At 36.3% G+C, this 14,816-nt stretch overlaps 1 protein-coding gene across 6 annotated transcripts in view; it reads left to right on the top strand.

Moving 5' to 3' along the window:
- The window catches only part of SMOC2 (SPARC related modular calcium binding 2), a 139,669-nt gene that overhangs the window by 65,136 nt on the left and 59,717 nt on the right, over window positions 1–14,816 (top strand). For 3 of the 6 annotated variants that reach the window (XM_041715236.2, XM_041715235.2, XM_041715234.2), the window contains exons 5-7: window positions 1,328–1,375; window positions 5,360–5,410; window positions 6,176–6,250. In XM_041715236.2, the coding sequence (XP_041571170.2) occupies window positions 1,328–1,375; window positions 5,360–5,410; window positions 6,176–6,250 (174 nt within the window). Of the gene's footprint in view, window positions 1–1,327; window positions 1,376–5,326; window positions 5,411–6,175; window positions 6,251–14,816 lie in introns of all 6 variants that reach the window. The other 3 variants (XM_041715231.2, XM_041715232.2, XM_030268351.4) reach the window with 1 other exon arrangement.

The following is a 14,816-nucleotide window of genomic DNA, read 5'->3' as shown; positions in this document are numbered from 1 at the left end:
GCAGAGTCCTTGTCTAAACTTCCTGCTGAAGTAACCATCAGTTCAACGTGGTAATCAAGGCCTGTGATTTAGTGGGTTCTCTTATTTAAATTGTCCTTTTATAACATAAGTATTGTGCTTCAAGGTTTGGGTTTTCTTAATTTTTTTTTTTAACACAGTGATTGTAGTTATTCAAATAACTTAATAAATTAAGAAAATTAAGGCAACTAAATTTAATTATTTTGCACACATACAAGCATCTGTCAAAGGGGTCAGATGAGTGCTTTTTTGGTATTTTTTTCTTTTAATTTTAGCAGGAGTGTGTAAGAAGAGACTCTATTGTAAGAATGGAAAGACTTCATGTTTTTAAGATTTGATCAATCCATGTGGCTCTTCATAGAGAAAAATACCACTTTTAAAGGTGGTTTTCAATGCAGCAGAGACAGATAAGTTGTTAAAAAGTGTCTAATAATTAGAATCATAAAAATGGAAATAGCACATAAACAAGAAATAAGGAAGGATTTCTATTTTAAACCCTAAGGACAAGTGCCCCCTTGAAAAACTACTAAAAAAAATAAAGTGAATTCTCCATTTCTTGATGGCTTGAAAGCAAGGCTAGATTCTCTGTTGGGTTGGGGTCCTGGTAGGTAGGTAGAATAAGCTGTTAAAACCCATGTATTGTAATTTTCTTGACTCCCTTCTCACCTCTACTGTCTCTTCTCCCAAGGGCCACAGCTCTGGGCATGATCCATGAGTCCAGTGCAGGCTCAGGTTCAGAATAAGACCCTGTACTCCCCCCAGTACACAAACTTTGCCACACCAGTGTGGGGATTCCACAAGGTTTTTTGTGAGGCCTTTAAAGAAGAAAAGGACAGTTTTTAATCTGAGCCAGGCCTGGCCTAGAGGCTGAAAAAGCCCCTCAGAGCATCTGAGGTGGGAGGCAAAACTGAGCAGAGGGAGAGAGCTGCCCTGTATGAAGGACAGCAAGGGAGTGGTTCTGGGGTGATGCTCCTTCCTGCAGAACCTGTCCTGGCTGGGGCAGTGGGAAAGGGAAAGGGTCATCCTGCAGCACATGAGCATGTTCTTGGACTTGTGTCTATGTAGTGTTTAATGCTACCTCTTTCTCAGATCTTGTGTTGGCCAAGACGTGGAATCTGGCAGTGTATGGATTGTGCACAAATGCAGAGGGCAGGCAAAGCTAAAACCTTTGGTTTGCAGAGGAAGAATTTGCTGATATTTATTGCTGTAATATACAGAAATGAATAATTAAAGCAGAACTGTGTTTCTTAGATGGCATATTAGAAATGAAAATAATATTTTTCTGGTTAATTCCTTTTTCCAACTGTAGGTTCAGTGAGTGAGAAGCTGCCACAACGAGAAGGTGCAGGCAAAGCAGGTAAATATTTTAGTTGGCCTTTAAATAGAAGCTAAAATAGCTATGGGAGACACTACTGTGGTTTTCCATATATTTAAATTATCAATATAAATTTGTGATGTATTGGAGCTGCATGTGTAATATATATGCATGCATGTTATTAATTTTATATTTGCATTGCAGATATTTAGTAAACGTATAAGTAGAAATATACATATATATATATGTATGCATAGACACTATATTTTCCTAGTCTCAGTCCAATCGAATTTGCAATTCAGTGCTGTTTGGAAAACAACTTTCCTTCCCAATTCTATACTCTGAAATATTTTCCCATACTTTTTGCTTTTTTTGGAGGACAGATTATTCTGTCTGTTTGATAAAGACTGCATTCTGCAGTCCCAAAATCTTGGCAACTGAAGTTCTCACTTTATTTCCGTAGCAATCAGTGCTTGAGTCATCTTGGACCCAGCACTTGGCTTTATATTGTGATTGATTCATCTGATGGCTTATATTTATGGCCAGAAGATTGTTGTTGTTTGATATAGGTCATGATGTTTATCTTTTTGGCAGAACAAAATCTGATGTGAATATGACATAGCTGGTAGACTAAAATGAATATTTATGCTCTAAACAAAATTAAAGTTTACACTCCCCAAAGACTTGAAGGAATTTTAGATTCAACTGAAAACAACATACTGAATATTTCCATTAGTTGCACTGCATAAATTAATTTTAAAGAATTTACTGATTTTGTTCTAATGTTAATGCCTGTCTGTTTGATTCATGGTAAATATAACTGGATTTTTTTTACAGGCACTTTTGCAGCATTGCAATAAACCTAACTTTTAAATAAACTGTAGTGCTGTTAGGCTAAAAGAATCACTATTTCTTTAAGGTTAATAATTACAAAGTACTGAAAATTTGGTCGTTCTGGTATTTCCAGACAAATTGCGGGTTCCACTAACCTTAGGTTGCCCATTTTCTTCAGGTCTGGCCCTTCATTTTCAGCTTTGAACTGAATGAACTATCCATATATAAAACTTGACTGGTATCCTTTATTTTTGTTTGTGGCTGTAATAGCTGAACTAATGAACCCTGAACGAACAGTCATAGAACAAGGAAATGAACACAGTTTATCAAATCTCCCTTCTTACCACATATATTTGTGTCTTAAGTGACATGATTGCATTTTACTCATGCCTGGTTTTTGTTCTCCAGCACAAGCCTGCAGCATTAAAGGCTTCTGACATGGTTCCCAGGTGGTCCCTGCTCCTTCTCAAATTCTGCTGTCTTCCTCTCCTCACCCTTCTTCCAGATGGTCACTGCCTTATGCTTTAAGTAAAGTAGTGCTGTCAGAGACATCCCACATTCTTTAGGGACTCTCACAGAGTAGGGACCAGGATCATACATCTATCTGAGTTAAGGAGCTGTGCTTCAGTTTCACAGCCAGTGTAGTAAAACATATTTTGTAGCTCAGCTTGCAAGGGCACAGGAGCAGTTTTTGCAACAACCATAACACTCTCTGTTCCTCTTTCCTCCGCATGTTCCTGTGGAATAACTAGGAGTGTCTGCCCATACTGTAGCCCAGCACACTTAGGCTGGTTCACAGTGTTCTCAGTGCTCCACAGGATGTTCTTCAGACCTTCAAGGTGTGCTCTTGAGGATTCTCTTCAAGAGACAGCATAGACTTACCTTGAGACAATCTCCTCTTTCAAGATGTCTCATAGATATGGAACTGATGAGCCATATCCGTTGTACTTGTGCACCTTTCTTTCTCTGGGTATTCCAATACCGAAAGAAAACTTCCAGCTGCAGGTATTGGAGATCAGGGGCTTTGTTAGCATGTTTGTAAACTTAAATGGAACAGAAATGAAGCTTAAAATATATTCCCTTAAGTATGTTCTCTGACTCTGTTCCTTCCCCTATCCAAGGAAAAAAATTATATTCTGAAAGCACGGGTGTCAGAGTTGGGATCACATCCCTTTTTTTCTGGTTCTTTGCTGACTACAGGTCTGTGTTGTTGGTAACTGAACTCTGACAGCAAACAGAATTTAAACTGGCTTATGTTTAAATATATGGACTGGTATGCATTCTTTATGCCAGCCAGAAAGAATTTTGCAATTGGTTTGTGAGATATCTGATTCATATCAGTTGTTAAACATATGTTTCATTATAACAGCAGCAACACCAAAACTGTTTTAAATGCTGCTTTGCATTTAAAAAGCAAAGTTCAGGAGCCTAATTTTGATTGGGCTGATTATCACTGAGTTTCAGCAGTTAGGCTAAATTTCAGGTAATTGCATAAGATTAAATGTGTCACAAACTGAAATTGTCATTTCAAGTGTCATTTAAAAGCAGACCCAATTTCTGGCTTGGCTCTGGGTAATATCTGCCTACCATAAGTTATCTTCTGAAATACTGGGTTTCTTGAATCACATATTGATTGATGATCTAAATATGTGTCTTGATTTTCAGTATACTAGGATGCTTGATGGACTCTCTGAAATTAATCAATGGTCTTGTTCCACCACCCAGAGGACACCACAGAAATGCCAGAAAACTAATGAGGAGTGACAGTCTTTCATAGCTTTGGAGCAAAGAATCCTGCCATTTTGTGGACATGAAGAATGAGCACTCTTAAAAGAAATCTCCTTATGCCTTGGTTAGATAATTTTGCATAGAAAATAAGCTCCCATTGCTGCTGCTTTGGTTTTGTATAAAGATCACAGTTCCATGGCTGGAAATTTGGTTTTACCTGCTATCAATATCTACTTGGTATCTGTGTTTGCTGTCACCTAGACTGTGACCCTTAGAGTCAAAGGTCAGAGTGATCCAAAACATTTTGCATGAATTAAAGACAACACAGATTTTAAAATACCCCATACAGTGATGGAAATAGCAAAGAGAACAGGAGATTCTCCAAATTGCACTAGCAGGAAGCAAAGGAAAGAGATAGTGTGTTAGCCTAAAAGCTGCTGCTCCCTTGTTATCCAGGTAAAGCTACATGCCAGAAGCAGCTTCTCAGTTGCCTTTGATTCTGTCTTCCATGAAAATGCCAAGACAACGATCTGGAAATTATTCTGGTCTGACATCCACTTGCAAAAATGCAAGAAATAGTAAGAAAACCTTTACACAGAAGATGCTGTTTATTGCAGTACACCTTGGTCTTGGAGTTAGCTCCATGCCACAGGAAAATATGACTGGAAAATATGTACTAGCACGGCCTCCTGAGTCATATTTACCCCACATCTGCAATAGTTTTAAATAACAAAAGCATAATAAAGTAAAGATGGGTCTTTGGTACCACTCTGTTTAGCAAAAGCTTGTTTAAATAGTTTCTTTTATGTTTAATTTTTCTTTTCCAGAACTACGTCCACAGTGTTTTACTGAACTTAAAATGACTCACATCTTCTTGTCATTTCTGTAATTTTCCCTCCCTCATTTCTTACAGTAATGGTTGGTAGTGGGTGGATGGAGAATGCTGACCAGAGGATAACAGTTGTGCAAGCAATATTCTGGTTATATAATCTGTGAATCTTGCAAATCTGCTTGATTCTGTACTTTAAAAATCCTTTGATTTTAAGGTGTGTGCAGCCACTCATTTCCTCCAGACTGTTTTTTCTTTTACAGGTCTCACTTTTTCTATACATTTATCTAATTATTTCTTTAGAAATGCTGATTTTTCAGTTATAACCTATAGGTATCAGTGTGCAGTATTAGAAGTGAATAATTACACTCCAGAGGGCAACCTGATCATTTCATGCATCACCAAACAACTTGCAATAAATTCACCATCCATAACCTCAAACCCCATCCACTTATAAAACATAGTCTCTATATGTAATAAATATGTGCTGTGTACTGCCTATAAAAGAATGTTTAAATTATTGTTTACTGGCCGGGGCTATGTGCAAATCAGTATTTTCAATCATGTATGTACACTTATTTAGCTTACTCTCATAATTGTAGTCTCCTTGCAAATCTTTTCCATTCTGAATTCAGATGATGCCTCAGCTCCCGCGCTGGAGACTCAGCCTCAAGGTGATGAAGAAGGTGAGCAAATTTAACAGTGTGGTATTAAACTGTGCAGTTATGGACTGTATTCCAGAACATAAAATGCCATACTAGGAGTACATACAACTGCTGGGGCAGTTGCAATAAATTGCAAACATCTGTTCTTCTTTTAGGGACAACAAAGACAACAAACACAATAGTCTTACAGGCAGCGAATTTGGTATGATAGTCTGGAGATGAGACTTTGTCTGTGGACCAACATCAGCAATTTTAGTTGCCATGACTGAGGGCAGACACAGGTTTTAAACTTGAGCCAAAGTGCAGATTAAAACTCTGTTCAAGTGAACAAGTCAAAGGGTAATTTCTATCCTCAGCATAATGAATAATAATATCATGGTAAAGGTTGATGTTTTGTGAGGCTGATTTGCCTCTGGAGAAATTAATTGCCATTAAATAAGCAATAACAGTCCTGTGTTATGGCTGCCTTATCACTCACCACTAATCTTGCAGAATTTGGGTCTGAAGCCATTATATATTTTAAGTCCAGAGTAGGACATTTTAATTTTAATTAATCATAATTTTCATCTAAAAATATTTATTTCAATCTTCTGTACAAACAGGATAAGGAAAGGACTATCCATGCCTTTGCATTAATAATAGTCCTAACTGCCCTACTATAAACCAGTGTGGCCTTTTTTTCAAGATCTATGTTTCTTTAAAGCTATCCACATACTATTCAGTTGCTAATAACTTTTAAAAATGTTAACATTTATAAAGTATTTTCTGTTGTCCTTTTTTTCTTAGATATAGCTTCTCGTTATCCTACCTTATGGACTGAGCAAGTAAAGAGTAGGCAGAACAAAACCAATAAAAGCTCAGGTAAGAAACTTAGGTCATTCTTACTTTGCAAAGCTCATGTGAACATATGCATGAACCATTTTAATAACCATCATTCCTCCACTCTTGTGGATAGTGCCTTAATGACTTGCATGGTGATGATTTACTAAGCTCATGCATCATATTTTCCTTTATAGACAAGTACTTTTGGCCAGGCTTTACTTGGCTAAAATTATATTAGTCCATTAAAGTCTCTGGCTCACACCTATTTGCATCTGTTAGTAGGTCAGACATTTATTTTTTACAGTCTTTTTAACTATCTTCTTTGTTATCTGCTTATTTTTGAGTGATATGTAGTGAGAATGGACACTGAGTAAGACGACAGTGTGGGTTACATTTGTTTGGTGGTAAATCTTAGGAGGCAAACCTGAAAAGAAGCAAACTCCCATCAGAAGCCAGTTTTCAGTGAGCAGGAATTAGAAAGAGAGTGTTACTTGCTTTTTGCTACATCAGTAACCTACTATTTACAAACTGATCACTGATATGGTGTGAATTAATTATGTTGCTTTTCAAATAAATAATGTGGAATTCTGACTTTACTTATTTTCATCACTGTTTAGAATTAAGCTTTTTAAACCTGGACTAGGAATGTCAGGTGCATGTCCTAAGACTGAAGACTCTGGTATTCAGATAAATTCAGTGCTTTGGTGGATGATTAGTTTTGATGCCTTTCTCATTGCTCCTTCCTTTCAGTGGGATAAACTTTAGAGAATCTTCCTGGTTTCAATTTCTGTGGAAAAATGTATAGTTTGAAAGGCAACCTTAATGATGTAGGCTATTATTCAGTAAATCCCCCAAACCACGCTTCAAATCCAGTAGAAATTGAGGTTATGCTTTGCATTAAGTACTGTGCTTAAGTATTTTACTGAATTGAAGGCAAAAGCATTTAGAGAAGACAAACAATCATCAAAAGTAAGAAAGCAAGATGCTAAATGTTTAGAGATTCCTTTATACAAGCTATTTTTAACATCAGTTCAATAATTATTAATAATTTTTCCTCTCCTTGATTTTCCAGTACGCACTTAAGAGAAGAACTGTAAACAGTCTAGGCAAGAGTTTGAAGCAAATACTTTTCATGCTGGAGATTTAATTTTTCATGTCTTTAGTCAGTGTAGGCAAGAGCAGAACTCCTTTGGGATTTCTGTAACACAAAATATGTCTGTAGAAATTTGTCACCATTAGGAGTGTTTGTTTAATTTTTACAGTGCGAGAGACTAAAGTAAGACTTCTTGAGTTTGCAGTGTAGCTGCCAAAGCTTCAACACACACACACATACACGCACACAAAAGTGCACACACACAGACAAAATAAAAAAGGTGGGTTCATTTCTGGGAACTGCTGACCTCCAGTCCATTACTTCAGGAGGTACTATGCAGCAAACCTTTCTGTAATTTGTAGCTATATCTGATGTGCCAGATTGACATAATCAATCAAGGTGAATCCAGGTGCTAAAAACAGTGTCCTCACTGATTGTTGTAGGTAGGTTTTTAAGGTCTTAAAAAAAAAAAAAAAGAAAAAGAGATTTTTCCCTTATTACCTCTTAGAATGGTGCTAAGGCTTTTGGGAACATCCACAGAGAATCAACTCCAGACTGTTATGTGTACAGAGCAGGGAAGACCTTGCCACTGAATCCAGTGATTGTAAACTTGTCATCTTCCCACTTCCAGGCTTCAATATAAAGGATAAATATAGTTGTCTTCTTCACTCAGCTTAGTAAACTCTGATTCAGACTTGGTCATGCAAACATAGAAAACTTATTGAAAAGTATTTGTTTGAGGAAAATGAGGAAAATTTATCTCTGCATAGGAACTGTATTTATAAAACAAAACATGGAGCCAAATTTATTCATAATGGCCTATATTTTCCTTGTTTTTCTATAGTAATCCTAGTGCAGTCAAAGAAATTCTTGAGGTGCAAATAACACTATCATCTAGCCCTGCCTATAGAACATAACTAAAAAAAAGAGAAAACTAAAAATTTCAAGAAAGATACTGAAATATCCTATTTAACAACTTACTATTGTTAGTCTGTACTGCTTTCTTCTTGCTAGTGTTTGCTCGAATATATGTTCTAATATATCATGATCAACATGTCATCTACAAACTTGTCTTGAGCTGAGAAATCAATCTCCTTAGGAAAAGTTTTTGTGAGTTAAGGTCAAAAATTAATACATTAAATTGGTTTTATCCCTCATGAAGTTATTTGCTTTTACTATTCTGCAAATGACCTGCCAGTTATAATTAGCCAGTAAAATCAGCATAAACTATTTTAGGTTTTGGAAGACAGGAAATAATGTCTCAGGAAATTCTCATTTATATTAATTCTCCAGTGCATTCATTTGACTGAATGAGCCTAAATTAATTTAGCACAGAGTAATGGCATTTGCAAGGCTCAAAGATGCAAGGCATGAAATGAGTGGATTATATATCCATGTTCTATAATGCCTTCTAGTGTATGTTCTTTTTGTTGGCTCAGAGAAATAGGCCTTTGCCTTCACTTAAGGCATTTGTGGAGTGGTAGTTAACCTATTTGTTTTTGAAAACAAATTTTACTGCTGGCAAAAATGCCATCAACACTGGATTATGTTACAATAGCTCTGTTTAGAGTGGCCGATTTGTGTAAAAATATCTCAATAGCTCTTTTGGTACATTTAAGATGATTTCCAATACTTTTTCTTTCCCTACTTAGACTAAAGTATTCATCACATTGCTAAAATAGGTTTTTCTGAGATATTTTATACATATGTCACAGTGCCTTTGTAAATATTTTATGTCTACCCCCACTCTCCTCATTTCTTTCTCCATTTTGCAGAAAATATTGCGGATTTGCCATATCAGATTGCAGAAGTAATAATTTTACGAACAGCTATAGAAAATAAACAGAAAACATTGAACAAAGAACTACATGGATTCTGATTAAGACATCAAAATGCAGCAGCCTACTCTGTTGTGTGTCAGTGAACTCAGGGTCTAAATTCCTGCTAGGAATTTAAGCATGGCGGCTAATTTAGATCTGTAGCTGATATTAAGGTGTCTGTGCTTTAGGTGAACTTAGTCCCAGACTGGTACCAGTTGGAAATCCAGGTACTATGTGAGTGGAGAAGACCGTGCAGATACTTTCCCATCTTCTAACAGGGAAAACCCAGCCCCCTGAGAACAGCTCGGGGTGGACTGTAAATCTCTTATTTTCTCCTTGCTACATCTGCCCTATCAGCAGTTTATATCCCTGTGGGATTCTTGGAAACACAGTGTGATATTTTTCAGAGGTTGTACACCATTTTTTGTGTGTGAGTATAGACAAAGAATGCATTTTAATTCTTGTCATAATGCCCAGTGAAACTTCAAATTTATTTTGTTAGCTTGAATTTGAGAGCCAATATTTTCAAATGGTCTGTTGTGGGAGCACTTTCCTGAGAAATAAATAGAGTGAGTTTAACTGATAATATTTTTAATGTTCAAAAAGGTTCTTAAAGTACTCAGTAATTAATTTATCTGTAGAATCTGTACACCACAGAATAAACCATACTTCATGTAAAATTTCATTACTTCTGCAAATACAGGAAAGAAAAAGTCATCCATAACCTGTAATATACTTATATAGGTACTTAAAGACCTTAGAAATTCTGGTGATAATGTAATTCAAGATTAAAAAAATGTTTGAATATTGTTTCTGGTTGCTAAAATACAGTACAGTTTCACCTATTTACTATTTGGTTCTATTCTCTTATTATTATACTTTCATCTGTTTCTGTAAAGATGTAATAGTATCTTAGCTGTAGTGATTTATATGTTCATTGGTCATACATTTGTTGATTGTGTATTTAATGAGCATTGTAAAGGGGTTATAAAACTGATGTTTATTGTGTTTATGATCCAGTATGAGCAGTATGACCAAAATAGAAAAGAGGAAGAAATTGTTGCCTTTTTTTGTTGACCCAATAGTTCACATTTAGGCTGAGCCACACAAGCACCTGATGCAGTGTTTGTGCCAGCTCCATGATTTCTGCCATCTTTATGCTTATATGCTTTAAGCAGGTGCTAGTAGACAAGCCATACATAATCCATCATAAAATAGGGCCGACCCAGGGAAAATCCTGATCTGCCATTAAGGTTTCTGAGGCAGGGTCAGGTTTATGTGATCATGACATTTTTCGTCCAGATTGAAGAATCCTAAATCAGAATTGTCTCCTCAAACTATGGTTTTCATGATTTCAAGAGTGCCCAGATTTCAGCCCCTTTTCTGGATATTCTGGAAATGTAGAATCATCATCATCATAATTTTTTACTTCTCCTATGTGCATGTGAAAGGTATACATAGCTTTTAATTTAATTTTCTGGCACAATGGAGTGGTGTTTTATTGCTGCCTTTTTGCTACAGACTATAATTTTCAGGACTTAAAAAATCTGTTGCAAGATTTTATCAATTAGTCCCAGAGAGTTCGATCCAACAGGAGTTTCATTCTCAAAACACCATCTGGGAAAACACTGACGTGCACATACAGCAATGGACTGGCTGCAAATGCAAATGAAAACAGTTGGTATAATGTCTGCTGAGAATACCTTCTTAACAGACTAAAATAATGAAATCTAAAGTGATAATTATGTGTCTGTATCTATACAAAGTAGCTGCTTGCATTTATCTGTCTGTATAGTCTGAATCTGTTGACAAAGTATACCAGTGAGACTGATTAATATGACAGAGTGACATTCTAAGAGGTGAATGTAGTTTTTATTGCTGCGTCATCTGACAACTTCAAACATTTGTACATTAGAGTTTTGCTCACATGGAAACTACACTGGTTGTCAATGAGGTTTCTGTCTCGTTAGCTTGCTTGTTTTGTTTCTCAGAGGCAATTGTTCCAGTGGTACCCTGGAGCATTGACCATTCCCTGAAAGTCACCTCCTGAAAGGACCAAGACAAACTGTTCCATACTCTGATGCTCATGTTCATTCCAAACTCAACCTGACCAATGTCTTACTGTTTTGCCTATCCTGACAAAAGTCAGTCCTAAAGTTAAAAAAAGCCCAAAAAAGCATTTTCTTTCTGTAAGAGTTCATGTGCCCAATTACATCAATTCTAAGAGCCATTCCTTTCTAAGCATAGGAAAATTAATAACCTAGAGACAGAAAACTGTGTAACAGCTCAGTGACTTTTTATTTATTCTCATTAATTGTTGCATTTTCCAGATGTTGCTTTTAGTGTTCACTGAAGATAAATTACCTGCAGTTGAAGTGTGTGAGCTAGCAAGGAAAAATTAAGATCAGCTGAATGTTTCCACTTACATATTTGTTACAAAGTAGTTAGAAGTTTTCTAGAGGTATTTTGAATTAGGCTTGTGGAGATTTGAGATATGAACTCAATTGTAACAGAAGGAAATCAAAATGGATATCATAAAAAAGTAAGGAAAGAACATAGTCAAGAGGGGGAAGAAAGTATTTTAAAATCTTGTTGCCTGTCTTTTTGAGCAGGGGGTCCTAGGAACTCATATGTTGTCCTGCAGAACCCTGGCTAATCTTCCATTCTCAAATTTGCTTGTATTTGGCATTAAAGGAGGGGCAGGTGAGGATGACACCTGCTTGCTCTTAATATATTATGTCTATATTGGACACTCAGAAATGGACTTCAAATTAATAAGTTAAGTAGATTTGCATAGGGAAAGAGCCTGAGTAGAAATGGTCGATTAATTGAAAACCACTGAATTGCACAGAAAAACTGGAGCTTTTTGCTTGTTACTAGCTCATTTCAGCCCTAAAGACAGTGTTTCTTTCCAACAATTAGTGAGGTATGAGCCACACAACCGTGGTAATTGCTTGTGTTGTAAATGCAGTCATTAGCCATAGCTGGAAAAGTCAAAAACATGGTAATAAATTGTTGAAGTATATCCATGTCATGCCTAGAGTATCTGACATTATCATGGGCTAAAAGTTACAACAGCCTGTTGGAAATCTGTAATGTTCTGGCACAGAGGTTGATAATCAGAGAATCTGAAATGCAATTGGCTTTAACCCTCAAAATGTCAATTCAAACTGTGAAAGGAAAGTAGAATAGAAGGCACAAGTATTGATTTTAAATGTCTTCAAACATCCCAGTGGGCTATAAAGTCAACACGGGGATTCTGTCAGGGGGAACTCAGTCCATAACAAATGGGTAATCTGCATCTGACAAATTTTAGACAACTTCAAGTCCAGACATTTTTACTGTGAAATTTCTACCTTGGGCTTATTTGCAGGTTGGTTCCCTACACAAGCAAAGGAACTAGCATTATTTCATGACATCTACAGCAAGTCCAAAGATTTTATGTTAGCCACAGATCTGCCTTTTGGGCCTTGTAAAATCTGTGGGTGCTGAAAGACATGAGCTGTTAGAACAATTTTTGTTTGGCCTGTTCTCTCAGCAAAGTACATGGTACATGGCAGTTAACGTCAAAAACATTGCATGGAATTTTAGTAAGAAATACTTAGATGAAGACTGGAAGCTTCCAAAACACAATTTTATAGCCTTCTCAGACTCTTTGGGTTGACTCTTCTAGCTGATTCACTAAATGTTCCCTTTAGAGTTCAAGAAGGAACTTAATTATTTGGAGTGAACTATAATTTCTGATTTGTATTTTACTCTAAACCTCACATTGTTAAGAAACTGCTGGGGAGGGAGATCCATGAGACACTGTCACAACTTGTTATATGCCCTACTGTTATATTTTAAAATGTAGGAGTATAGTTCTCTTTACTCCTCCTTCATTTGCTGTTGTTTTTCTATCAAGAACCACAATAATCTTAGAATAGAATTATTTCTGAATATTGCTTGCAAGATGCCCTCTGGACGCTGAAAAACTCACAGCTTAAAACCTGCTGAATGTTCACATCACTAGGGAAAATAAGTAAATGGTTGACTTAGTTCCTAAGAGAACTTTATCTTATTTTTAGCAGCAATTTTTAATGATACTGTAGTCTTGATTTACCTGTAACAAAAGAGGGAAGAGTACTCTTCAACCTCTCCATGTTTTTCACTAGTGAACAAAATCACTCTTCATACTCTGGTTTTCTTTCTTTTCCTTGCCTTGCTTTGCCTTGCCTGACCTAAATTGGCAAAGGAAAATTGCTGTTTTCTTTCAATTCTTTTAGAGTCATCCAAGAAGATTAAACTTTCCAGATCTCCCCACACTGCTTGTATATTATGATTCATTCTTATTTCATAGGCTGGAGGATCATGCTTACTATAGAACTGTCCTGTCTTTAATAATCCTTTTCACAAGGATTTTCGTTTATCTTCATTTTAATTTTACATATTAGTTCAAAACCTTAAAAAAAGATCAAGCACTGCCATTTCCAGCTTTTTCCTCCCGCTAGAGGGGAAGACCCTCCCATTCTAAACCATTAGAAAAAGAGCTCTGTTTTACATCCAGTTGATGTTCTTTATCCTCAGGATGTTCCAGGGCTTTACTGGACCCCCACTGTGGGGAGGGAAAAAAAAAATCTGTTTTATAAAAGGCTGATAATTTCTATTTTACAGCATACGTTAAAATTTGATGCCAAAAGATAGTAATCTTTCCTGACCATTTTTAATTATATCACATTACTTTCTACAGCAAGTAAATGACAAAACAGTCCTGCTTGTAGTTCTCCTTTAGTTTTCAGACATGCACTCCTCCACCTACCCACAGCTTTCTATGGTTTGCCAGACATCAGATTGCATAATCATAAAAACATCAATAAGGTCCATAAATACTAAGAGGAATGTCAGGTTAATGATCTGTATTTTAGTGACAGATGAAAACAAATCATGTAAATCATGTTAATGCACAGAAACTATTAGACTGGATCATATCTAACGACATAATCTTTCTAGGAAATAGGTAAAACTTTCAGTCAAGACAGTCTGGTTCTGGCTATGGCTGTACTATGATTGCTGGGTGGTATGTAGAAGACAGGTCTTCCAACAGAGTAAACAGTAAGAGCTGCCAGGTGCTTCATCATCATCCGGTGACCTGATAGTTAGAAGAAAATGTCCATGTTCTATGCAGAGATGCAGTTTTTTCTTCTATCAGGATAAATCAAATGACCTGCTATCTACCCTTCCAATAATTGAATAAGCTTTGTTTGAAAAAGAAGTGAAAACCAGTTATGTGGACTGTGGAATTCTACTGCTTGATCTGCGAAAAGAAAAAAAAAAAGTCTGACTGTTTTTACTGGAAATACAGAACGTGGAAGGACCATGTAATGTTCCCTGGTAGATCAGGTTATGGCTAGTCATGTTGGCTTAAATTTGGAGGGATTTTTAATTGGATGATTTATCACATGTGAATTCCACATTTCTTATTTGCCAAGCCATGTATCTCTGAACAAAATTGTTGAAGAGACTGACAGCTTGTATTACGGTTCACACATTGCTTAATTATTAAAAAAAAATATATTTCTTGGCTTTTTCCTTAATTCTGTAGCAAATTGCCATGTGATGCAAGAACTTTTTGAGGCTTCATCAGTAATTTTAGTACTCTCCATTTGGTACAAAATCAAGAGAAATTCAGCTCCTACAGTGACTTCTATGTGAT

This window comes from Taeniopygia guttata, chromosome 3 (assembly GCF_048771995.1).
Source record: "Taeniopygia guttata chromosome 3, bTaeGut7.mat, whole genome shotgun sequence".
In the NCBI taxonomy this organism is placed as follows: domain Eukaryota; kingdom Metazoa; phylum Chordata; class Aves; order Passeriformes; family Estrildidae; genus Taeniopygia; species Taeniopygia guttata.
The sequence above is the reverse complement of the archived record's forward strand: the minus strand, read 5'-3'. Positions and strand labels throughout refer to the sequence as shown.